This window comes from Lynx canadensis, chromosome B2 (assembly GCF_007474595.2).
Source record: "Lynx canadensis isolate LIC74 chromosome B2, mLynCan4.pri.v2, whole genome shotgun sequence".
Taxonomy (NCBI): domain Eukaryota; kingdom Metazoa; phylum Chordata; class Mammalia; order Carnivora; family Felidae; genus Lynx; species Lynx canadensis.
In genome coordinates this window covers 47,688,075-47,715,012 of record NC_044307.1, presented here as the reverse complement: position 1 = coordinate 47,715,012, position 26,938 = coordinate 47,688,075, and the positions used below count along the sequence as shown (strand labels likewise).

General features: G+C 35.6%; 1 protein-coding gene across 2 annotated transcripts; it reads left to right on the top strand.

Moving 5' to 3' along the window:
* The first annotated feature begins 6,933 nt into the window (after positions 1–6,933).
* Positions 6,934–24,859, top strand: LOC115514044 (cysteine-rich secretory protein 2-like). 2 transcript variants are annotated; one of them, XM_030315695.1, is made up of 8 exons: positions 6,934–6,964; positions 8,630–8,700; positions 14,548–14,664; positions 15,603–15,690; positions 19,422–19,567; positions 20,225–20,322; positions 22,693–22,781; positions 24,732–24,859. In XM_030315695.1, exons 2-8 carry the CDS (start codon positions 8,632–8,634, stop codon positions 24,857–24,859), a joined length of 735 nt encoding a protein of 244 aa, XP_030171555.1. In that variant the 5' UTR covers positions 6,934–6,964; positions 8,630–8,631. The 2 variants fall into 2 exon arrangements, with proteins under 2 accessions (XP_030171555.1, XP_030171554.1); XM_030315694.1 differs by having other exon boundaries at positions 8,574–8,700.
* The last annotated feature ends 2,079 nt before the right edge of the window (positions 24,860–26,938 follow it).

The window sequence follows — 26,938 nt, the reverse complement described above, 5'->3', positions numbered from 1 at the left end:
CTACTAGAACTGATAGGTCAATTCAAGAAATTCGCTGGATACAAAACCAATATACAAAAATCTGTTGCATTCCTATACACTAATAATGAAGCACCAGAAAATGAAATTAAGAAAACAACCTCATTTACAGTTGCACCAAAAACAATAAAATATTTAGGAATAAACTAAACTAAAAACATGAAAGATCTGTACTCTGAAAACCATAAAACACTGATGAAAGAAATTCAAGAAGACACCAATAAATGGAAAGACATTCCATGCTCATGGGTTCGAAGAACAAATATTATTAAAATGTCTACATTACCCAAAGCAATCCACAGATTTCGTGCAAGCCCTATCAAAATACCAACAGCATTTTTCACAGAGCTAGAACAAGACCCCTAAAATTTGTATGGAACCACAAAAGACCTCAAATAATGAAGCAATCTTGAAAAAGAAAAGCAAAACTGGAGGTATCACAATTTCAGACTTTAAGTTACATTACAAAACTGTAGTAATTAAAACAGTATGGTACTGAGATAAAAATAGACACATTGATCAGCAGAATAGAACAGAAAACCCAGCAATAAACCCACAACTGATGGTCAATTAATCTTCAACAAAGGAGGAATGAATACACAATGGGAAAAAGACAGTCTCTTCAACAACAGTTATTGGGAAAACTGGACAGCCACATGAAAAGAATGAAACTGGACCACTTTCTTTCACCATACACAAAATTATAAAGTCAGAACGGATTAAAGACCCAAATGTGACACCTGAAACCGTAAAAATACTACAAGAGAGCACAGGAGCTCTGACATCAGCTATAGGGACACTTTTCTAGATCTGTCTCCTGAGACAAAGGAAGTAAAAGCAAAAATAAACTATTGGGACTACATCAAAACAAAAAGCTTCTGAACAATGAAGGAAACAACAACTAAAAGGCAGCATACAGAATGGGAGAAGACATTTGCAAATGACACATCTGATAAAGGGCTAGTATCCAAAATGTATAAAGAATTGATTATAACTCAACATGCCAAAAACAAATAATCCAATTAAAAATGGACAGAAGACATGAACAGACATTTCTCCAAAGAAGACATACCAATGGTCAACAGACACGTGAAAAGATGTTCAACATCACTCATCATCAAGGAAATGCAAATCAAAACTACAGTGAGATATCACTTCACAACTGTCAGAATGGCTAAAATAGAAAACAAAAGAAACAACAACTGTTGAAGAGGTTTTTTGGAAAAAAAAAAAAAAAAGGAACCCTTGTGCACTGTTTGTGGGAATGCAAACCCGTGCAGCCATTGTGGAAGACAGTATGGAGGTTTCCAAAAAATTAAAATTAGAATTACCATATGACCCAGTAATTTCATTACTGGGTGTTTACCCATAGCATATGAAAACACTAATTAGAAAATATATACACACCCCTATATTTTTGCACCATTATTTACAATAGCCAAACTATGGAGGCAGCCCAAGTTTCCACTAATAGATGAATGGATAAAGAAGTGATAAACACACACACACACACACACACACACACACACACACACACACACCAGAATATTATTCAGCCATAAATAGAATGAAATCTTGCCATTTGCAGCAACAGGGATAGAGCTAGAGAGCTTAATGCTAAGCAAAATAAGTCCGTCAGAGAGAGACATAACATACGGTTTCATTCATATGTGGAATTTAATGAAACAAATGAGCAAAGGGGAAAAAAAGAGAGACAAACCAAGAAATAGACTCTTAAGTATGGAGAACAAACTGATGGTTAGCTGAGGAAAGGTGGGTGTGAAGAATGGGTGAAATAGGTGATGGGGATTAAAGAGTTCACTGACCAAGATGAAAAAATAAATTAAGTGAATAATAATTTTAAAAAAACGAAGAGAAAGGAAAGGTAGAAACTGTCCTTATTTGCAAATTAAAATTATTTTTGTAGAAAACCAAAGGAATCTATAAAATAGCTGTAGGAACTAATAAGCAAGTTTAGCAAGGTCACTTGTTTACAGGGTGGAGGGGGAGAAGAGTATATTACATGTAAAGGAATAAGGTAAGAATTACAGTGGATTTCTCTGCAAAGTTCATGCAAGATGCTACCCCCAGCTCTCAGGCACTTTCAACACTGCTCCTTTGAGCTCAGCACACTGTTAACTTTTGATTTTACTTGAATATTTAGAAGCACTTGTACTATTCCTTTCAATAGTGGAGTTGTACTTTCAAGTGCCTCAAAACCTACAAGGTTTCTTCTGTTCTGAATTTGCCCTCCATACCAAATTCATCATCAACACTGCTCTTTTAATCTCTTCACATCCCAACCATTTGTTCTATTTCTACTGCTCTAAAATTAATATGGGAAAATGTCACCATCTTCTTATTTTTTCTGTCACCAATTTCTCCACTCTGTGAATCACCCTGCACAACATTATTAGGTACCTTTTTAAAAAAGTTTTCACTTAAATTCCTAATTTACTAAATTTACTAAATTCCTAAATTCCTAAATTTATTTAGTTAACACACAGTGTAATATTAGCTTCATGTGTATAATATAATGATTCAACACTCCCATACATTCATTATACAGTGCTCATCACAAGAAGTGCACTCCTTCATCCCCATCACTTCTTTAACCCAGCCCCCACCCACCTCCCCTTTGGTAACCATCAGTCTATTCCCTATAGTTGAGAGTCCATTTCTTTGTTTGCCTCTCTTTTTTTTTTTCCCCTGTGCTCATTTGTTTTTTTTTTCTTAAATTCAACATATGAGTGAAATCATATAGTATTTTTTCCTCTGATTTATTTCACTTAGCATAATACTCTCTAGCTCCATTCATGTCATTGCAAATGGCAACATTTCTTTCCTTTTTTGTGGTTGAGTAATATTCCGTTCTGAAGCTTTTATAAAATAATATTTGATCATAAAATTTCCCAACACTCAATGAAAGTACATCCCATGTTATATAAAGAAGCAAATCTTGTTAGACTTCTACACAAAGTTATGCCAACATTTTCACCAGCCTATCATTCTGACTTATATACACCTTATGATACATTGATTTGTCTGTTTCTGCCCTTCCAAACAAGTGTTCTAAACTTTTTTTTTCTAATCCAGCCATGCACATTTTTCAAAGAAGTTCAAGTGTCACTCCACCACCTAATTTTTATCCAGATTGTATCAGCTCAGAATTCCTAATTATTGTAGATATTTCCTATTCCAGCTACTTAGAACTAAACCGGACTGCCTGGTAATGTTCATGTGTATGTATTTTTCCTACAGTACTATATGTCTTAGAGGAAAGACATGATGTGCCTTCTTCTCTGAATTCCCTAAGAATCTAGGCCAAGTCAATATATTTATTTTCTCAACAAATATTTATAAATTATTACTCAGGTAACTGGTATCATGCTAGTCTTGACATATAGCAATAATCTATAGAGATACAGTCCATTTTTCAAATACACATTTACTCACAATATCTATCACTACCACACTCAAGTTGCTCTCATTTTGACATCATCAATGGGAACAGGTAATAATTATAGGTATGCTGTCTCCCAGAATTAAAAATAGGATATTCACAGTAAATTATAGACTGTTATAGGATAACAATGAGTTGTGTTGTACTAATAAAAAAACAAATGGACTAAGCAATTCTATTTATAAATAAATGAGTAGCAACTATGTGGATATAAGTAATTGAAATGTTAAATTAATAAGCTAAGCAAGACACAATGAAAACATGAATATAACAGTGAGAAAGATAGATCCGGGGCTGGATTTTGTAAACATTCAGAAGGGCAAACTGTCAGGAGTTAACATTGATTGAACGTAACCATAAGAGTAAATCAGGCTAGGATGACTTCTAAATTCTGAAGTTTTTAGTTAGTGGTATTTGAACTAAAAGAACAGTACAAGAGAGTTAAAATAACGTCTGTGCATTGGGCACTTGGAATTTTAACACTGCCAGGGGAAAATGACACTCAGCACTATGAGACATGGCAGTTTGTTATAGTCTCAAAGGTTGGAATGAGAAATTTCAAGCCTCTTCGCAGGGGGTACAGAGAACTAACGTGTGATGCACATTGATCCTTGGTTTATCATCTTTTGACCAAATGTATTCTTGGTGTGATGAATTCATTCATTCCTTTAAATCTTGAAAACAACTAAGCATTGAAGAAAATGCATCTATTACTCATCTGCCATCTGTGAAGACAGACAATAAATGCATCTTCAACCAAGGCCAGATAAGCCTGCTGCACTTGAAGCCACCGGTCTTGGATCAGGAATTCTGGGCATTTTCCTAAGACCTGTTCCTGTTACTCTTGTTGAATTTCTTCACTACAAACCATTTTGGAAGGGAAGAAGGGAAGGAACACTAAGTTTGTTTAACTAAACTAAGTTTGAACACTAGGTTTGTTTATAAGCAAACCTGCAAAAGGTCCTCTTTATGTAACCCTGAATACACTATTGTACCAGACTGGTATTGCACTGAAAACTTAAGGTATCTATGGCCTTTACCAATCTGCTCTTTAAATGCTGACCTGTGTTAATTCAGGAACTCTTGTATGAAAAGGAGCGGCTCCTTTTTCAGTCACCCCTTGCATTTTGAATCCTGGTATTATTTCCATCTTCTTCCTAGGGTTCAATTGTGGGAGCAGACATTTCCCTTCCTCAAGGGAAGGTGTGCAAGATTTTTTCCGCGCGCCATTGGAGGGGAGGCGGTTGTAGGAATTCAGTAAGCTGACGACTGCGCTGAGGGCACAAAGTCCGTGACGTAGCTCCTCGCTCACACCTGCTTGGATGAGTATCTTACTCTCGCTGTCCAAGCAGCGAGCAGCAGCCTCTCTCTGGCTCCGTCCACCCTGCAGGAAGATCTGAGCTCTGGAGCCAGGGTAAGACTTGCAGCAGTCTGGGAAAGGCAATGATCAGGGCCCGGGAGGTGGGGTGAAGACGAGAGAGAAAGATCTGTGGGGTGAGGAGTCTTCTGGTCCTCCGCGCCTCTTCTGGGACTCTGGTGGGCACATCGGCTGATCAGTGCAGATGCACGCAGAGTTTCGGTTTTGTTGCATATCTCTGATCCACCGAAGACTTTCAACATGCCTCTTGATGTTTATCCAGTTGGAACGCTTTACCTGTCTTAAAAGATGAATCATTCCATTTACATGAAATGCTCTGATTCATAGCTGAAGCCTGAAGTCATTTGTCAATCAGGCCTTTCATGAGGTCAAATTAAGAACTTCAGTTTTTTATTTCTGTTTTGAATGCACTGTTATTAGGAACTATATATTGCAGGCAATTAGAATGATGGCTGTTGACTCTTCTGGACTACATGTCATCTACTGGCTTCCAGGAAAAGACATGAAGACATGTAGGTGTGACCCCAAATCCATGTAGTAAAAGGTTACTCTGCGGGTGACTACTTATAGAAATTATCTTCCAAAGAGTGTATAAGGATTTGGGAATCTGGAAAATATACCGTGATATTCCAAGGAAGTCAGTCAGTCAGTAGTTAATTGAACTTGTTTAAGAAGCCCACTTCTTTGCTACTGTTTGAAGGAAATACCAAGATATCAAAATATAATCTGATCTCAGAAGGATTCTTGATGGGTAAGATCAAATAAATTAAAATTACTAATATTAGTAATACTAAACACAGTTAAGCTTTAGGTTTGTGACAGAGATGATTAATACTACTTATTTATGCTTTCCATCTTTATTTTAAATATTGTCTTTTTTCCCCTATTCTAGGATTATGAAACTGAACATCATGCTCTTCCTACAGACACCGTAGAACCATGTCATCCCAGTCTTAAAACACCTGCAAGAAAGGGGACAGTACTTTTCCATTAGTAAGTAGCAAGGGGGAAAATGTCAGCCAACTTTTCAGCTCTGTATGAATGTGGATTTTGCCATTGCTTTCATTGATGCAACAAAGATGATTATAGGTTGGGTAAGTGATGGGGAGGGAACAGGAGAGTGGTAGGGAGGAATATGTGGCATCATAGTCTGTTGAATTATGGAATTGTGGATCATCTAATATAATCCCATTGAATGATTGAGCTATATAAAATTACCCAGCTAATGTGTATATCTATCAATGAGCTGATGAGGATGCAAAGTTCAGATGTTAGAACATTTTTTTTAAAGTTACAAGATTCCTAGTAGACCTGGGCCTTGAACATTTGAATCTCCGATGAGATTATGCTGATTTTTTTTCCTATGATACCCAGATGTAAAAACAGATCTTATGACACTTCTAAAATTAGAAATTGAGTCAAACAACATGCATTTATGGAAAGATCTTACAATCTCAGCAAACTATCACACATTGTAAAGGATCATCATAAAAATATTAATAATTTCCATTTACTGAATATTATATTGCAGACACTATGTTAGGTGCTTTATGTATGTTGTGCCACACCCTTTGCAAAGCAAAGCTGTTGATGTGATAGTCCCCATTTTACAGCAGAGAACCTTGACGCTCAGGATTTCTGAGAACTGATGGTTTCTAAAGACTATGTTTAATAAGCCATAGAAAGTTGCTAATTGGGAATTAAAAGCTGAGCCACAGAAGTTCAACTGTAAGGTAGGACCCTGGTTATCTTCACAATGATTAACCAGTCATCAGTGGTTATTATAAAAATACTAGGTCAAAAAAGCAGCATCTAGAAGAGGGGGCGGGGCTGGTTAGGGAGGGAAGGCATGCTGTATTAACTTGTGTTAAAAGCTGTATGGAAACTAAATAATATCAAGAGCAATGCCAGACAACTAGCAATGAAATTTGAATATATGGGTGTGAAAAATTCTGTTTCAGAAATCTATTCATTTAGGTTTACTTGCACAACCAGAATTTGCTAAAATATAAATAGATGTAACATGTATTGTGCTCTAAGGTCCTCTCCACCTCCCTTCTTTCTACAGATAAAGCAAATACTTCATCCTGCTCTGAGAACCAACAGTAAGTGATAACTCATTTATTTTAATGTGAACATTTATGTGTCAGTCATCTTTGTTTTTCCAGTGGTAAAAATAATATATTTAATACGTTTATCTATGATTTTCAAAACATTATGGATAAATTTTTATTAAGAGAATCAAGTTAATTTTACTCTTTACTCATTTTATCAAGTTGAAACTCAAATTAATTCTTTACACTTCAGCTTAAAATAGATAATAGAATTTTTGTGTTTGACTTCGAAACAATTATTCTGGAACCATCTTAACTAGAAGAAATGTAAATATGGCAAATTGCATATATTTTATACTTCCATATTGATAATTTTTGCTATGAACATGCATTGTCATGTATTAATACAGGTATTGTTAAAATAGGGATGAGTGCCTCCAGTGTGCTACAAAATGATTGCTTTTCTCAGGTAAAAACAATGTTCCTGTCAGTGTGCATTGGCTTTGACCTTACTTGGTTGAAGGTTAATTTCTGAAGTTACTTAAGAACTTACCATTGGCATAGATAAATTAGCCTAATCTTCAATTTCTTCATCTGTAAAATATAGTCATACTAGCCAAGGTATGATAGTGAAATTAGACATCAAGTTTTGCATCGCACTGTCAATAAATGTTCACTCCTCTCCTTTTTGTGAGCACATTATTGAGGATAAAGGGAATGCAGGGAACAGGTATCAGTTGTCTACTATTTACCCATCAATAAGTCCTGAGAAGTACCACAGATAAATTGTTCAGAGTTTTCTTTCTCTTCAAGAATGTGGGAGTACCAATCTCACATGAAGAACACCAATCAATGTAGCATTCCCTCAGTTTACAAAGTTAGTAATTTATATGACTAACTGCCAGAAGATCAGTGCTTATTTAAGCTTTAGTGGGTTTGTTGCTTTGCCTAGAGGACCAAGAATTTTTTTTGACATAACTGAGAAAGGACAACATGGGCCACCCAATGTTGAATGCCTTTTAAAAAGTTAGTGAATATATTAAACAACTTTTATACCAAATCATGAGTTCAGCAAATTTGGACAGGCTAGATTTTCAATATATTATTTGTATTTTATTTTTTTATACAGGGAAATTTGAGATATAGGCAAGTATAAGGAATAAAATCAAAATAATTTCTAATCCCTCTGCTGGGGAAATAACCACTAATAAAGTGTACATTTATTTCTGTATAATAGTAATCTTGGAATCTTGATTAAAGTCATATGTCAATAAAAGAACAAAGAGTTCTGGTTTTTATAGAACACCAAGAGATGGTGCACATTGAAAATAAACTTTCCCCAAAGATTGGGATTATTAATCAATACAGTATCAATTAACTCTGAAGAAATCTGGTTTTCCATATTTTTAATGGATTTTAATGGAGCAATAGAGCTGAGCAGAAACATGGTGATATATTCCTAACCTTTATAGGTATACTTCAAGAGCGTCAGACAAGTGTTTCAATTTATTTTTTATTGTCCCTATCAGTGACAAAGTTGATTCCACTATGATTTTGCTTGCACCAGATGAAATCTTGTTACATTTCTTATGAATTTGGGAATTACAGTTCCATTAAAATAGCCAAGATCATTACATTGTTTTTTTTCTCATGGTCAGAGGTCTATGTACTACATATTTTAATGCAGAACTTTGCTCTCTTTGATTTACTTTCCAGCAATGGCTGTATTTCTGATAGCGTTGTTTCTGGCTGCTGTGCTGCTTCCGTCTTTACCCACAGAAGCAAAGGTAAAGTTAAATTGTAAAATCTTTCTAAAGCTATCCAGGTATCTTTCGGGATGGCTAGGTCCTTTGAGAGTAGAAGGGGCAAGAGTGGACATCACAAAGTACTGATTGGTAGCTCAGATCCCTTAACGCAATTATCTAGATGACATTCTAAGGCTGAGCTCTCCAATACAGCAGCCACTAGTCATATGTGGCTAATGAACACAATGTGGCTGTCCAAAACAAGATATACTGTAAGTATAAAATACACACTAGATTTTAAAGATGTAGTACTGAAAAAGAAGGAGGAGGAGGAGGAGGGGGAGAAAATATATTCAATAACTAACTTAGATATTCAATACTCGATGGAATTATATTTTAGATAATTAAATAATGTATTAGGTCTAAGGGCTGTTGTAAGAAATAAATGCAAGCTATGTGGCTTAGAACAATAGAAATTTATTCTGTCACAGTTCTGGAGACCAGAAGCTTAAAATTTAGATGTCGGCAGGGCCACACTCCCTCTGGAGGATCGGGAGGGAAATCTGTTGTCTGTTTTTCTTTTAGCTTCAGGTGGCTTCCACCAGTCACTAGGATTACTAGGCTTGTGGCTATATCACTTACTCTCTACCTTCCCTTCTCCTTTCTGTGTCTCTTATAAGGGTACTTGTCATTCGATTTAGACCCTACTTGAATAATAATAATCTTGAATAATCCAGGATGATTTAATATTGAGATCCTAAACTTAATTATATCTACAAAGACTCTTACCTAGATAAGGTCACATGGACAGAATCTGGGGATTAGGACGTAGACATACAATTTTTGTAGACTTCTAGTCAACTCATTACAAATAAAATTTATTATTTAAAATAATGTGAATACATTAAAAAACCATACACCACAATAAAGTAGCATTTATTTCCAGGATGCAAGTGTGGTTCAATATTTGCAAAACAATCAATGTGAATCATCATGTGATTAAGAGAAAGGATAAAAAATAACAATAATTTCAATAATTCTAAAAAAAAAACTTGACGAAGTACAACATCCTTTCATGATAAAAAGCCTTTGCAAAGTAAGTCTGGAGAGAACACAAGATAATAAAGGCCTTATGTGAAAACTCACAGCAACATCATACTCAATGGTGAAAAAATGAGAGCTTTTCCCCTTAGGTCAGGAATAAGATAAGAATGCCCTCTATCACCACTTTTCATTCCACATAGTAGTGCAAGTCCTCACCAAAGAAATTAGACAACGTAAAGAAATGAAAGGCATCCAAATTGGTAAGAAAGAAGTAAAACTCTCACTATTTGCACATGACAGAATACTATATAGAAAACCTGAAAGACTCCACCAAAAAACTACTAGAACTGATAGGTCAATTCAGGAAAGTCACAAGATACAAAATCAATATACAGAAATCTGTTGCATTCCTATACATTAATAATGAAGCATCAGAATGTGAAATTGAAAAAACAATCTCATTTACAGTTGCACCAAAAACAATAAAATATTTTGGAATAAACTTAGCCAAAGACATGAAAGACCCATACTCTGAAAACTATAAAATGCTGATGAAAGAAATTCAAGAGGACACTAACAAATGGAAAGACATTCCATGCTCATGGGTTCGAAGAACAAATATTATTAAAATGTCTATATTACCCAAAGCAATCCACAGATTTCATGCAAGCCCTATCAAAATACCAACAGCATTTTTCACAGAGCTAGAACAAGGCCCCTAAAATTTGTATGGAACCACAAAAGACCTCAAATAGCCAAGCAATCTTGAAAAAGAAAAGTAAAACTGGAGGTATCACAATTTCAGACTTTAAGTTACATTACAAAGCTGTAGTAATTAAAACAGTATGGTACTGGCATAACAATAGACACATTGATCAACAGAATAGAACAGAAAACCCAGCAATAAACCCACAACTGATGGTCAATTAATTTTCAACAAAGGAGGAATGAATATACAATGGGAAAAAGACAGTCTCTTCAACAACTGTTGTTGGGAAAACTGGACAGTCACATGAAAAAGTATGAAACTGGACCACTTTCTTTCACCATACACAAAATTATAAAGTCAGAACGGATTAAAGACCCAAATGTGACACCTGAAACCATAAAAATACTACAAGAGAGCACAGGAGGTAATGCCTCTGACATCAGCTGTAGGGACACTTTTCTAGATCTGTCTCCTGAGGCAAAGAAAGTAAAAGCAAAAATAAACTATTGGGACTACATCAAAACAAAAAGCTTCTGAACAGTGAAGGAATCAACACAACTAAAAGGCAGCCTAGAGAATGGGAGAAGACATTTGCAAATGGCATATCTGATAAAGGGTTAGTATCCAAAATATATAAAGAACTGATACAACTCAACATGCCAAAAACAAATAATCCAGGGGCGCCTGGGTGACTCAGTTGGTTAAGCATCTGACTTCAGCTCAGGTCCTGATCTCACTGTCTGAGTTTGAGTCCCGCCTCCGGTTCTGTGCTGACAGCTCAGAGCCTGGAGTCTGCTTCAGATTCTGTGTCTCCCTCACTGCCCCTCCCCAACTCACACTCTGTGTCTCTCACACTCAAAAATGAATAAATGTTTAAAAAATTTTTTTAATAATAATCCAATTGAAAATGGACAGAAGAAGAGTGCTTGGGTGGTGCAGTCAGTTAAGTGTCCAACTTCGGCTCAAGGCATGATCTCTCAGTTCGTGGGTTCAAGCCTTGCATCAGGCTCTGTGCTGACAGCTCAAAGCCTGGAGCCTGCTTCTGATCCTGCATCTCCTTCTCTCTCTGCCCCTCCCTCATTCATACACAGTTTCTCTTTGTCTCAAAAAATAAATAAACATTAAAAAATTTTTTTAAATGGACAGAAGACATGAACAGACATGTCTATAAAAAAGACATACCAATGGTCAACAGACACATGAGAAGATGTTCAACATCACTCATCATCAGAGAAATGCAAATCAAGGCTGCAATGAGATACCACCTGACACCAGTCAGGATGGCTAAAATAAAAAAACACAAGAAACAAGTGTTGGAGAGGTTTTTGAGAAAAAGGAACCCTTGTGTACTGTTGGTGTGAATGCAAACTGGTGCAGACACTGTGGAAAACAGTATGGAGGTTTCCAAAAAATTAGAATTACCATGTGACTCAGTAATTTCACTACTGGATATTTACCCATAGAATATGAAAACACTAATTAGAAAATATATATGCACCCCTGCATATATCATTATTTACAATAGTCAAACTATGAAAGCAGCCCAAGTGTCCACTGATAAATGAATGGATAAAGAAGATATGGCATACATATATATATGTACATATATATGTGCGTGTGTGTATATATATATATATATATATATATATATATATTCAGCCATAAAGAAAAGAATTAAATTTTACCATTTGCAGTAACAGGGATAGATCTAGGGAGTATAATGCTAAGTGAAATAAGTCAGTTGGAGAGAGACAAATACCATATGATTTCACTCACGTGGAATTTAAGAAACAAAACAAATGAACAAAGGAAAAAAGAGTGAGCAAGCAAGAGAGAGAGAGAGAAACCAAGAAACAGACTCTTAACTATACAGAACAGATGGTTACCAGAGGGGAGGTGGGTGAGGAAATGAGGAAAATAGGTGATGGGGATTAAAGAGTACACTTATTGGGGCAGTTGGGTGGTTTAGTCAGTTAAGCATCTGACGCTTGATTTCAGCTCAGGTCATGATCCCAGTTTGTGAGGTAAAGCTCCCCTTTGGGCTCAATGCTGACAATGCAAAACTTGCTTCGAATTCTGTCTCTCCCTCTCTCTCTCTCCCCTCCCCCTATTTGCATGTTCTAAATAAATAAATAAATAAATAAATAAATAAATAAATAAACAAACATTTAAAGAGTACATTTATCATGGTGAATAAGATATAAAAATATATATAAAAGAAATTAATATTACCTGCTTCTTATTTTACTTTTTTTAAATGTGACCACCAAAAAGTTAAAATTACATATTATGCTTGAATTGTTTTTCTAATGGACCCATGGTCTATGATTTAAAAAGTAAATGATAGTCTTCTCCCCACAAGATCTTTTCTTATTTACTTCTTAAAATTCATATCAGTGTGATCTCAAAAAGAAATTAACAATACCATAACCCTAAATTAACACAACTTCATGTATCACCATGTTTAATTTTCATCATTACTGTATGGTAAAAATATACCAATTTTTTACATTAAGAAAATGTACAACCTCTTGGGGCACCTGGGTGGCTCAGTCGGTTGAGCGTCCAACTTCGGCTCAGGTCATGATCTCACGGTCCATGAGTTCAAGCCCCACATTGGGCTCTGTGCTGTCAGTTCAGAGCCTGGAGTCTGCTTTGGATTCTGTGTCTCCCTCTTTCTCTGCCCCTCCCCACTCGTGCTCTGTCTCTCTCTATCAAAAAATGAATAAACGTTAAAAAAAATGTTTTAAAATGTACAACCTCTAAAGGTCTTAGTGTTTGTTTTGCTTTGTTATTCATTCTCATAGACTTGGTATGTGAGAGCCCTACTCTTGAACTCAACTCTTACAATTAGAATAAGCTACTTTGAAGATGTGGTGTATATATACGATGGAGTATTACTCAGCAATCAAAAAGAATGAAATCTTGCCATTTGCAACTACGTGGATAGAACTAGAGGGTATTATGCTAAACAAAATTAGTCATAGAAAGACAAATATCATATGACCTCACTCATATGAGGACTTTAAGACACAGAACAGATGAACACAAGGGAAGGGAAGCAAAAATAATATAAAAACAGGGAGGGAGACAAAACATAAGAGACTTAAATATGGAGAACAAACAGAGGGTTACTGGAGGGGTTATGGGAGGGGGGATAGGCTAAATGGGTAAGGGGGATTAAGGAATCTACCCCTGAAATTATTGTTGCACTATATGCTAACTAACTTGGATGTAAATTTAAAAAATAAGATATAATAAGCTACTTTGCTTAAATAATCCCAAGAACAAAATCCATCATCCTTTTCAATGATTAGAGGGTATGTGTCCATATAAAGTGTCTATCTCTTGATCAGAAAATCTCTGAATGTGAGAAGCTCTGGTCGTTGCTGTTTCCCCACCTTTCTTTAACCCTTCTCTTATAAGAGGACATCCAAGGACCACAGAATGCTAGGACTAGAACTCATCAGACCAGAGAATCCTGACACTGGGTCAAAACTCATTTGGCATTCCGTAATACAGATTTTAAGATTCCTTTAAACTCCAAGATGAACCTTGAGCTCCACCCTTATTCTATCTGCTGCAGCCTGATCGAATATGAATGAATGTGTCTTAATGTTCCTATTGTGTGCCTTTGTGGTTATAAAATATTATCACTTATATGTCTATAAAAAGCATAGAGAAGGTGAAGAAAACCATATGGGGCAGAAGGTATGTAAAGAATCTTATTAGCAAACATTTAGTGATTCAAAAGAGCAAAATATATCTCTCTTTTAAATAATTTTGTAAATGAAGACCAGGAAATGACCAGAGATATAACAAAGGATTGGGAAGGACCATTAAAGGAGAAAAAGCACATTAAGAGTTCCTTGAAACTAGAAATTGGCGTCTGTGGCCTCAGAGGAGATTTTAAGTTATCATGCCATGAATTTTATTCTCATTCTTGAAGCTTCAAGTTACTTCTTTTCTATTTGTCATAGCTTTGGCTCAGGTCCATTGGCAATTCTTAACAACTACTATGAGCCTGAACTGAATGCTCTTTAAAGTGATCTTTGTTCCTTCAAATTAACTTAGCCCCCACCATACGCAATTTTAACAAATGTTAAAAAGATAACCTTAATTTTATTTCTCTTTAGGATCCATCCTTTACTGCTTTGTTAACCACTCAAACTCAAATCCAAAAAGAGATTGTAAATAAACATAATGAATTAAGGAAATCCGTTTCTCCACCTGCCAGCAACATGCTGAAGATGGTAAGAAGCAGTGATAAAGCCTAGTGGTATCAATCAGTGGTGGTAAGAGCAGGGAGCTGGTACTGGCATTTCTTAAGAACCTTGTGACTTACAAAGTTTTATGTCTGTTTTGCTATTTAATTTGAACTGCACTATGAGCAAAATAGAAATTAATTTTCCTTTGTAATGGTTAAATGATTTGTCAACGTTATAAGCCTTATTAAGTTGGGAAGGGCAAAAATTAGAAGCCAAATCTTCAGACCTCAAATGTGAAGCCATGTTGTTCACTATCCACTTTAGTCTAAGATAATGGAGTCCCCTTTCCCTCATATATTTTATTTTTTGTAAGTAATCTCTGTGCCCATGTGGGGCTCAAACTCAGGACTCCAAGATCAAGAGTCATATGCTCTACCAACTGAGCCAGCCAGGCACCCCCTCGGAGTCCCCTTTCCTTCAAAATCAGTGCCATTTAGGGTAGATAACAGCCGCTTTCCAGGGAATCGTCCAAAAAAGCTAGATATCTCTCATTTGAATGTAATGGGCTATGACTGAAATTGGGAACAATCTAGGCCTATTCATTACTAAGGAAATATAATTCAAGACTTCACATGTTGAGTATTTAGAGTAGCCCCATTACTAAAAATCCTATGTGTGGTTCCTGTACAATCATAAATTGCCAGATATTATTTTATTAGATATTTCTCTCAGTAGACACTTCATTTATGAACTTTTCATGTAGAAATTGGCACTGGAGCAGATAAACACACACACACACACACACACACACACACACACACACACACACACCCCTAACAAATAGGTCTTCTGATACCACTGACAATTAGATAATATACCTAGAGAAGTTTAAAGTAGTGCAAATCAACTGACCAAGTATGTTATAAAGCATATGCTTCTTTGGAGTTGAATCTCTAAGTGTATTTTTTTCTTGTGACATTTAGGAATGGAACAGAGAAACAGCAGCAAATGCCCAAAAATGGGCAAACAAGTGCACTTTAGAACACAGCAATGCAGAAGACCGAAAAACCAGTACGTAAATGAGCAAATATCTGTTAAATAAGTGAACAAATAAAATAATATTGCAAAATATTATGGAACATCAAATAGAATGGAACATTCTGGGACCTTGTAAGAAGATCTACTAAATAAATGTTGCTTATACTGCTCTTCTTAAAATCAAAGTATCTGTATAGGGAGACATCCTTATAAGTACCATTTTGTGCTTTTGATTTTTTACATTATGCAAATAATTTCTGAAGGAACACTTCATTTGTCCCTCTTAACCAGCTCATGAGTCAACAGTCAACAGTCATCATTTCTCTAACTTTAAAGATTAGGGACATGGGAGAAATGACCTAAGAGCACATTCTGAAGTTGTATAGCCAGGCTTATTGATTTCTAATCCACTGCCATTTTTGTGATATTGTGTAAGTGTTTGGCATTTTGATATCTCTTCTTTTATATTTATAAAATATACTAAATTGTTATTTTTTTCCCTGAATTTTACTCTGAAAATACTTAAAGCTTTTAAAATCATGATGAATACTTTGCATATATTGATTAAGTTTTCAAGTTTTGCTAACTACTTTGTATGGACTGTGGGCTTATTTGCATAGATAATATATTATACTCAAAAACTATACAATATCTTATCAAGGGTTATAAAAACTATGAAAGAAAAATACTTTTATGCATAAATCTTACATAAAGTAATTATTTACATTATCAAACATAATACATTTAGGCAACTCAGTTTGAAAGTAATGAATTTTTACCTGTATTTTCATTATAATTATCGCTTATATTGTTGATGCTAATCTGTTAAAAATTATGAAGAGAATGATGGTTTTCAGTAGAAGATGAAAACAAATGGTCTTAATGATACAAATCTACATGGTTAGAGTCTTAGTTTATTTTTTCCATATTGAAGGTGATAGCCAAGAATATCTTATACTCGCTTTAAGCAGTATGTAGACCTTATATTTCAAGCTACCAAAATGTAAATATTATTTGAGATCTTGAAAAGATAGAGAAGGGGCACCTGGGTGACTCAGTCGGTTAAGCATCCGACTTCGGCTCAGGTCATGATCTCACAGTTAGTGAGTTCGACCCCTGCGTTGGGCTCTGTGATGACACCTCAGAGCCTGGAGCCTGCTTCGGATTCTGTGTCTCATTCTCTCTCTGCCCCTCCCCCACTTGTGCTCTGTCTCTCTCTGTCTCTCAAAAATAAGTAAAAATGTAAAAACAAAATGTAAAAAAAAAGAAAAGATAGAGAAAATTTCTGGGCAGCAAGACACTTCTTTCTCTCTTTTAATTTTATAATGGTAAGAATACTTAACATGAGACCTACACCTTTAACAAATAGTTAAATGTACTATACAATATTGTTGTCTAGGTAAAATGTTGCATAGAAGAATTTATTCATCTGAAATTATTCATCTTATTTATCTGAAACTTTATGCCCATTGATTGGTGACTTCTCATTTCTCCTTTCCCCCATCCCTGGCTACCACTATTCTACTCTTTGATTCTATGAATTTGACTATTTTAGGTACTTCTTGTAAATGCAATCATGTAATAGTTGTCTGTCTATGACTGGCTTATTTCAGTTAACATTTTCAAGATTCATCTATATTTTCTCACCCAAATGTAGAATTTCCTTCCTTTGTAAGGATGAGTGACATCCATTGTATGTATATGTGTCTTTTTGTTCATCCATTCATCTGTCCATGGATTTTAGGTTGTTTCCACATGGTGGCTATTGTGAATGGTGCTGCAATGAACATGAGAATGCTAATATCTCTTTAAGAACCTGATTCCAGTTATTTTGGATAAGTACTCAGAAGTGGTATTACTGGATCATTTGGTAATTCTAGTTTTAATTTTTTGAAGAACCCCTGTACTTTTTTCCATAGCACCTATACCATTTTTATTTCCACCAAAAGTGTACACCATTCAAATTTCTCCACATTCTTCACTCATTGCCCTTTCTCCACCCATCATAAACATCCTTATCGATATAAGGTGATATCTCATTATTTTGATTTGCATTTCCCTGATGATTAGCAACATTGAGCACCTTTTCATATACCTGTTGGTCATTTGTATATCTTTGGAGAATGTCTATTCAAATTGTGGTCAGAAAAGATCCATATCAATTCCTCAGGCAGGCCCCTGAAAACAAAGGATCTTTGGGCATTCCAGCCAACTCTTTCCCTATCCAGGAAGAGGCTAGAAGCTTGTGATTTTTATCTCCTCACTCTATGCTGAACAAGGAGGGAAGCTATGGCAAATCTTTATTCTCATGAGCCCCACATCTTGTTACGTGAGGTCTGTTAACATTCTCAGAGAGGCAAGTCAGAAGTCAGTCCTTTGAGCAGCATCTGGAAAATTTGTGGCCCTGGATGCCCAGACCAACTCTTTCCCACCTTTGGGAGAAACAGGCTCTGTTTCTGAGAAAGGAAGAGGAGCCATGGCATCTACCAATCCAAACCACCATCTCTATTGTCCCCAGGGGGCAAGACTGTGACTGTGCCAAACCTGTCAGAGCTCCAAGAATACCAAGCCATATGTGAGTTCTTTGGGCAGCCTTGGAGAAATTCAGGCATTAGACACACCAGTCAAGACTTTGTTTCCCAAGGAGGAAACTGAGAACTATCATTTTTCATATGTTTGCTCTGTGCTGAGCCAGGGAGAGGAGATATGGTATCTACCAGCCCCAGACACTATCTCCATTCTCCTCCAGGTGGCTAGCCTGTGCCTGACTACCAGAGCTCCAAGACTAACAAGACAGAAGCCACCCATCTGGGAAGTTTTCTTTGGGAAAGGTTGGGTGGCTGGACACATAAACCAATTCTTTCCTTCCCCTGGGAGAAGCTGGGAGACATGGGATTTCTTCCTGATCATATGGCAGGCACTGTGCTGAGGGTAGATATTCTAGCAAGAGGGTGTCCCAATTTCCCTACAGGCTTCAGTGAGTCTGGGCTCATATTTTTCCAGAGTATAGAAGACTTTCCATTAGTTTTGGAATTCTCACAAGGGCAATTTGTTTGGGAATTGTTGCTGAATCAGTGTGTTTGTTAGGGGAAGGAGAATCCGGGCTTCCTATCCTGCCATCTTGCTGATGTCACCCTGCAAGGTTTTTCTTACCAAATCTTCCTCAGAAGATTTGGCCTTATGATATTCTGATTCATTGATTAAGGGAGGATCCAAAAACTTTCAAAACTTCCGTCCCCCCCTGATGTCAGTTGCCTCTTAACTGGTGCTCTTAAAATCACTTCTAGATCTTTTTATCCAAGTTCACACAAAATCATAATCATAATCATAATCATAATCATAATCATTTACTCAGAGTCCAGTATATGAAAAATCTCTGGTGAGGGTGAACAAGAAGAGGAAAAGAATAAAAGTTGGTCACTGCTTTTTGCAAATTTACAATACAAAGCTGAGAGCATAGAAGATATTATACATGTGAATTTAGCATGAAAAAGAATGCATTTTTGGCAATCCAGAGGATTTTTAAAGCATACGGTCTTCTCAACCTACTCAAAGTTGTACATGATGAGGCCAGCCTTAGCATGCTAGACAGATCTGTTCTTCTATTCAACTTTATAGCTGATAAGGACAGAAGTCCTTTTATTATGTATTAACAGTTGGCAAGTATAGGCACTATGTTTGAAAGGCAACCTTGTGTTCCTATAGTTGGTTGCTTTTGCCATTGCATACTTTATTGATTCCTCATGAATGATGTTTCTCTTTAGGTACAAAATGTGGTGAGAATCTCTATATGTCAAGTGACCCTGCTTCCTGGTCGAATGCGATCCAAAACTGGTATGAGGAACGCAATAATTTTGTCTATGGTGTAGGACCTAAGAGTTCCAGTTCAGTTGTTGGACATTACACCCAGGTAAGAGAAACAAATGAAAACACTTTTGCCACAAATGCTCTAATATAGAAAGCATCTTTAAATTATGACCAAGCCCTGGGGCGCCAGGTGGCTCAGTCAGTTAAGTGTCTGACTCTTGATTTCGGTTCAGGTTCATGAGATCGAGCCCCATGTAGGGCTCTGAGCTGACAGCGTGGAGACTGCTTGGGATTCTCTCTCTTCCCTCTGTCTACCCCTTCCCCACTTGTGTGTGTTCTCTCTCTCTCTCTCTCTCTCTCTCTCTCTCTCTCTCTCTCTCAAAATAATTAAATAAATTTTAAATTATGACCAAGCCCAATATTTAATTTGGGTAAGAACCTGACTAGATAGAATAGTCCTAGCATTAGCTGGTACTTCATCTAGAGCTGTCTTTTTTCCCCATAGTTTGCAAAACTCTTGGTAAGAAAGCATACTCCATTCTTTTTCTAAATTAGGATTGGATAAAATAGTGAATGCATGTTAAAATTTAATATTTTAAAATTTGTGACTTTGTTTCAATAATTGAACTAAATATTTCCATAAGGTACTTGGCTACAAACTATAATAGTACCATGTTTTCAGTTTTACATTTGTTATTATTTTTTCAATATTTTCTATCTTCTTTAATGTACTCTCCCATATTCCTTTTTGGATTTGTAGCTTGTCTGGTATTCCTCTTTCCACGTTGGATGTGGAATTGCCTATTGTCCCAATCAAGAAAGTTTAAAATACTACTATGTTTGCCAATATTGTCCTGCGTAAGTATATACTTTAGAGTTTAACACAATAATCCTATGTGCAGTTTAATATTTTGAAATTCTTACGGAATAAACAAACTGGGATATAAAACACATTTCAGTAAAGGGAAGGAAGGAATTTTTTTTTCATTTTTTAAAATTCATGCATAGTTGATCCACAATGTCATATTAGTTTTAGGTATATAACATAGTGGCAAGTCTATACCTTATGCCATGCTCACAAGTGTCGCTATCATCAGTCACCATGCTATTACATGCTATTACAATACAATTGACTATAGTCCCTATGCTGTACCTTCTATCCCCATCACTTATTTATTCCATAACTGGAAGTTCATACCTCCCACTCCTCTTTACCCATTTTACCCATCCCCCACCCCCTTATACCTATGGTCTGTTTCTGCTTTTTGCTTATTTGCCTGATTTGTTTTTTAGAATCCACATACAAGTGAATCGTGTGCTATCTGTCTTTCTCTGTCTAACTTATTTCACTTAGCATAATACCCTCTAGGCCTATCCAAAAGGGATAGATCTTTAGAAATGCCTTTTAAGTCGTGATACATTCAATTATCAGAGAAGAGACCACATTCTAAATTCCAAGTGTAAAATCTGAAACTCTCTTTCCTTAATGTGACATCTTTTCTCTCAGTGACCTTTCCCTTAGGCTCACAGCTATAATGAGGGAAAGCGTGGGTAGTGTGCATTTCTGTAGATTTGATGTCATTAGTTCTCACTAACTTCATACGCTAGGAAGGTGGCAGCCTGATGGTTAAGCAATGGATGGTATTGGACTGGGAAACTGGGAATGGCTGATTGTGATTTCAGCTCTTTCTGCTAAAATGTTCCCACCCCTGCTTATCTAAAATGCTGCCTATGTTATTACCATCACAGATGACTCATTCATTGGCTCTCAAAGGTGTTTTCAAGAGATCTTTAATGTATTTCAGAGTCCAGGAGAGAACATCCTTAATCCTTGTTTTTCAGAAGTTTGCACAAAATCTCCATAATGAACCATCCTTTAAGGTCCTGACTTGCAGCAGGAAATGTGTTCTTTCATCAAAGATTATGTTTGAACTTACCCAAAATAAATTCTGTGGATATACTGAAGATCTAATCTCAGCATATCTGTTAACCTTAATTTCTTTAAATGTTTGAAATTCCTTGCCACCAGGGACAGGAGACCCCTAAAACCAAGCTTCCTTCGGGTTTTATTTTGAGACTGTCGATAACCCAAGTATATGGATCTCCCGTTTGAGAAGTGTGACTTCCAATGCCATCTTCCTGCAAGCACCTATGAGGGTTTAGTAGAAAGAATTGAAAAGTTCTTAGGAGAATGCATCCAAATTCACTGTCTGGCTATAAGAGAGGAGGGTCTGACGCCAGGTATCTGAAGTGAGAGTTGGAGTGAATAATGAGGGGAAGCAGGGGTGAGAGCACTTTCGGAACATGTTTGTGTCTAGTTCACATTTTTCCAGGGGCTCACACACATTCAGATATATCCTGTGTAGGGCCTGAGATTCAAATGCATGGCCTTGTGTCTTTGTCCCACTTGACACTATTGATATTTGGACTCCCTTGTATTTCAAATGAATTAAATGGCCAATAGGTAATGATCACAAGTGAGTTATAAGTTAGTCACTATAATGTGATTACACTCTGGATATTCATGCTTCTCAAAACTTTTTTTTAATTAACGTTCCCTTTTTAGTAAACAAAAATCTTTCACATACCGCCTCTAGAAATTCACAAACCTTCTTTTCCTTCCCTGTCTGACAAGCACACACACCACTAACTACTTAAATATTACTACTCTCATTCTAAAAGTAAAATGTATATATATGTGTGTCTGTCTGTGTGTGTGTGTGTGTGTATATATATATATATATATATATATATATATGAAATTTGGTATTTTATTATGTTTCAAATAAAAGTGATATTGTAATATTAAATATTCTTTTCCAAACTATAATCCCTATGTTCCAGAGGCTCTTTTGTCTCTCTTGGCGGATATGCTGTATTCCCTAGCACTCACATTGGGTGTACTGTCTTAACAAATTTGACCATGTCTAGTGGGAGATGAAAAGTGTTGCCACATTGAAATATACTCTAAAAACTTTACACTCCCATTAATGTGATTTAGTTGCTCAGATTGAAAAATTATAGTCAAGGACATGGGTCAATATGTGAAGTATTTTCTTAATTTGAATGTTACCTGAATTACTCACTGGGAATTATATTTTTTCAGTTTTGTTAACATACCTAAAGGCATTTAATAGTCATGCATATTTGGTAATTTATACTGCTTTGGGGGAGTATAAACTAAACTGTAAAGTGAAGTTATTTGACATTATGTATTTTAAATTCCAGCGGTAACAATGTGAGTAAAAAGAATACCCCTTACCAGCAAGGAACACCTTGTGCCAGTTGCCCTGGTAACTGTGAGGATGGACTATGCAGTAAGTTTGAAGTGATTACCTTGCTATTATAAGAAACAGTTGATGTTTTATTTTATTTTTATGGGTTAAGAAATCTCCTAAAGGAACCAATTTAAATAGTATCCTTATGCAAAAGACAAATATGTTACTTAACAGACTGTGTTTATGTAAATATTTTACACAGTTTATTTAGTAACCTACACATTACTTGCAGTGAAAATATTACCACATGTAAGATAATGAAAGATCTACCATCAATGTGTTTTTGTGACTATGCAAAGCTCATTAATATTAACTATACATATTTCTGGTAAATAGTTCATTTCCTCAAAGTTAGTATCTTTATACCGAAAGTCTTATTTTGAAATGTAAATCTATGGGTGTAAGATCACATTATAGCTCAATCTAGACAGACAAATGAAATATTATATTTTTGTGTGCTAATGAGTTCATCATGCTGATTTCCTCTTTTTCCTGTAGTATAATTGAAATCACAGTGTTTAACTTAATAATTACTCTCCCTGTGTTTTGATAGTAGTTCACTGCATATTTTTAATGGCAAAATCAAATCTGTATGTAGCACTGACTCGTAGACCCACAAAAATATTGTTGCAACAGGAGAGAATTTAAAAAAATATCATATATATGATTTCTAAAGTTGTAATGAAGTAAAAATAGCTGTTAGCTCTTTATAGTTGGGATGTTTGGATTAAAATTATTATGAATAAGAGTTGAATAAATATCATTTGTTGAGATTTTTTACCTTTCAAGTACATTCACCTTTAGTTAGCATTCTTACTGACTGAATTATATAGGTATAATTCGTAATATTGATTGTATTAAAGCTATAAATCAACTAATGAAGAAAAAAGGGTTACATATTAACAACTCTTCTGAATGCTATTTGCTAAGAAGCATGGAATTTATCCTGTTATCAATAAGCACTCAACTGAAAGGTTTTAAACAGAAGAGTGACAGGGCCAGAACCATGTTTTATAAAGAGCTTCCTAACAATAATATGTAGAAACAATTGGATGGAAGCCAGCTAGAAAATTGTTGAAAACTATGGGTAAAAAAAAAAAAAAAAAAAAAAAAAAAAAAATGTCTTTACTGCATTACTGACAAAATGAATGAGATAATTGGACAGGGTTGGAAAACAAGGAATAGAATAGCCAGGGTTTGTTACCCGTCCTGGTTGAATGCTGGTCTGAAGTAGGAAAGATGAAGTTCTGACTGATCCAGTCTCGGCCTAAATTACTGAGTAGTCAGAGAGCCATTTGTCTGAGATTGTGGGAGGGGTACAAGGAGACCATACCCAAGAATTGTCAACCTTGTGGGCAGTATGATGAGTAGCTTGAAATTTATTGAGTTTGGGGGGGATCCAAGAAATACCAGAAGGAAAGAGTGCATATTATCATTGTTTTGCATCTTTATCTTCCCATAGATATCTGTTTCTCCAGAAAGAAAGCTTTGGAGTCTGAAACAGTGCTATTGAAGAGTATGAAATGAAGGAAATATTCTCTATCAGCATATGTCTTACAACTAGCCATTAGTCACATGTGACCTTTGAACACTTGAAATGTGGCTAGTAAGATTAAGGGACTAAATTTTTTACTTTAGTTTAGAATAATTTAAATTTCAATAGCTACATGTGACTAGTGGCCCCTACATTATACTGCAGGTGTAGAGAGATTTATTTATATTCATTTTACTCTTTTGGCTAAGGGAGAAAAGTAGGTCAATTCATTTAGAAACATGACCAAATTCAAAATAAAAAAGTGTTAGATTGATCAGTGAGCTTGACTAAGGCACCTGATATGTCCCTTAAGAAAGGAAAAGCCCATCATTGTGTAAGTGATGTTGACTTGTTTTGTCCAGTCTCCTACCCATCTCATGCACTTTGAATGTGTGGATTGTTTTGCTGCTACTAAGGAATATGATAATGAGGTAAATAATTTGTTTTTGTCACAGCCAATAGTTGCGAGTATGAAGATCTCCTTAGTAACTGTGATTCCCTGAAGACAACAGCCGGCTGTGGACATGAATTGCTTCAGGAAAAGTGCAAGGCTACTTGCCTGTGTGAAAACAAAATTTACTGAGACGCCCAGTATGCATTGCAAAACTAAGTGAAGAGGGCTGCATCATTTAGTTAATACATATCGCAGGGGATTTTAGGCATGTTAGTTACAAATATGGTTCCACACAGTAATGCATTTTTTTCTCCTGGATCTTTATAGAAATCTCTTTCATACAGTGATTTACAAAAGCAGCATAGTCTATGATGACAACTTCGGACTTTGATAGCAATTTGGTACTTTAAACTTAATGAATTGAATCAAGTTGAGAATTTTGAAAGTTGTATAATCATAGACTTTTGGTCACTGAAAGGGATCAGAATGGAGAAGTACGTTTCTTGAAACATCATGCAAAAAAAAAAAAAAAAACTATAACATCACTGTCATTCCTACTACATGAATTTTTACTTGAATAAAGTTTAAATTCAAAGATTGACATGTACCTTTGTCTTATGGCTTCCTCTTTAAACAAAAGTAATCACGTTTTAGAATAAAAAAATGACTCTTGCACAATATTTTTGAGTATTCATAGTTCACCCCAGCTAGACTCAGCCCAGATAAATGATTATACAGTGCAAAATTTCCAAAATATTTGCCTATAAAATTTTAACAAAAGTGGAAATCAGCTCTGTTCTTACTTATTCTTTGATATTTTGATCTCCCTACAGGTTTTGTTGATAAGTTAAAAGAAAACATTATCTGAGAGCATATACAAAGATAGCCTTCCAAGAAAAAAAAATATTTCAGAGAGATTTATCATTTATAAGTTTGCATACATTCTCATTTAATATTGATGACAAAAACATGGTGAAGTAGACCCATTTTATAGGTGAGAAAACATACACAAGAAATCTAAAAACGGTTAAGGAGGCTGAGGTGACTGGGTGGCTCAGTTGGTTAAGGCTCTGACTCTTGGTTTTGGCTCAGGTCATGATCTCACAGTTTGTGGTTCGAGCCCCATATCAGGCTCTGCACTGCTAGAGTGGAGCTTCTTAGGATTCTCTCTCTCCCTCCTGCTCTCTCTCTCTCTCTCTCTCTCAAAATAAATAAGTAAACTTTAAAAGAAAGAATAAGCATTTTATGAAATCTAGTATCCAATCCTGATGAAACTCTCAGCAAAACAAGAAGGGAAGTTTCTCAGCTTGATAAAGAAAAGCTATAAACAAATGTATAGCTAACACTGTATTTAATGGTGAAAGACTGAATTTTTCCCCCTAAGTTCAGAAAATAGGCAAAGATGTCACTCTCATCACTAAGCATTATACTAGTTCTGGCCAGTGAATCAGATAAGACAAAAAAAAAACATCTAATTAGAAATGAAGGAGTAAAACTGTCTTATGGATAGAAGCAATGACACACATAATCACCAACTGGGAAATATACCTACATATACAGTTGACTTTTGAAACACAGGGGTTGGGGACTGATACTCTACACAGTCGAAAATCTGTGTATAACTCTTGACTCTCCAATAACTTAACTACTAATAGCTTACTGTTGAACAGAAGCCTTACTGAGAACATAAATAGCTAATTAACACATTTTGGTATGTTATATGTATTGTACACTGTGTTCTTACAATAGAGTAAACTAGAAAAAATATTATTAAAATAATTTCTGTACAGTACTTTACTCTGCAGTACCCTAAATGTATTTATCCAAAAAAATCCATGTATAAATGGACTCATACAGTTCAAACCTATGTTGTTCAAGGGTCAGCTGTATGGGGACAGTGGATTTTTGGCAGTGGTAGAGAGGAAACTCAATGGAGAAAGAAGAGTTTTATCAATAAGTGGTGGTGGGAAAATTGACATCCGTATGTTTAAAAAAATGAGTTTGATCCATACTTTGCACTGTATACAAAAATTTATCATACACCCAAATAAAGAAATTAGAAAATGTTTAGAAGATGTAAGAGAAAATGTTTGTGACTTCTGGTTAAGCAAATATTTCTTATATACAAAGTCATCTATAAAAGTAAAAACTGATAAATTGGGCTTCATCAAAATGAAAAAATTATTTTCTTCAAAAACACTCATAAGAGAATGAAAGGACCAGTCATAGGCCATGAGAAATTGTTTACAAATCATCCATCTGAGAAAG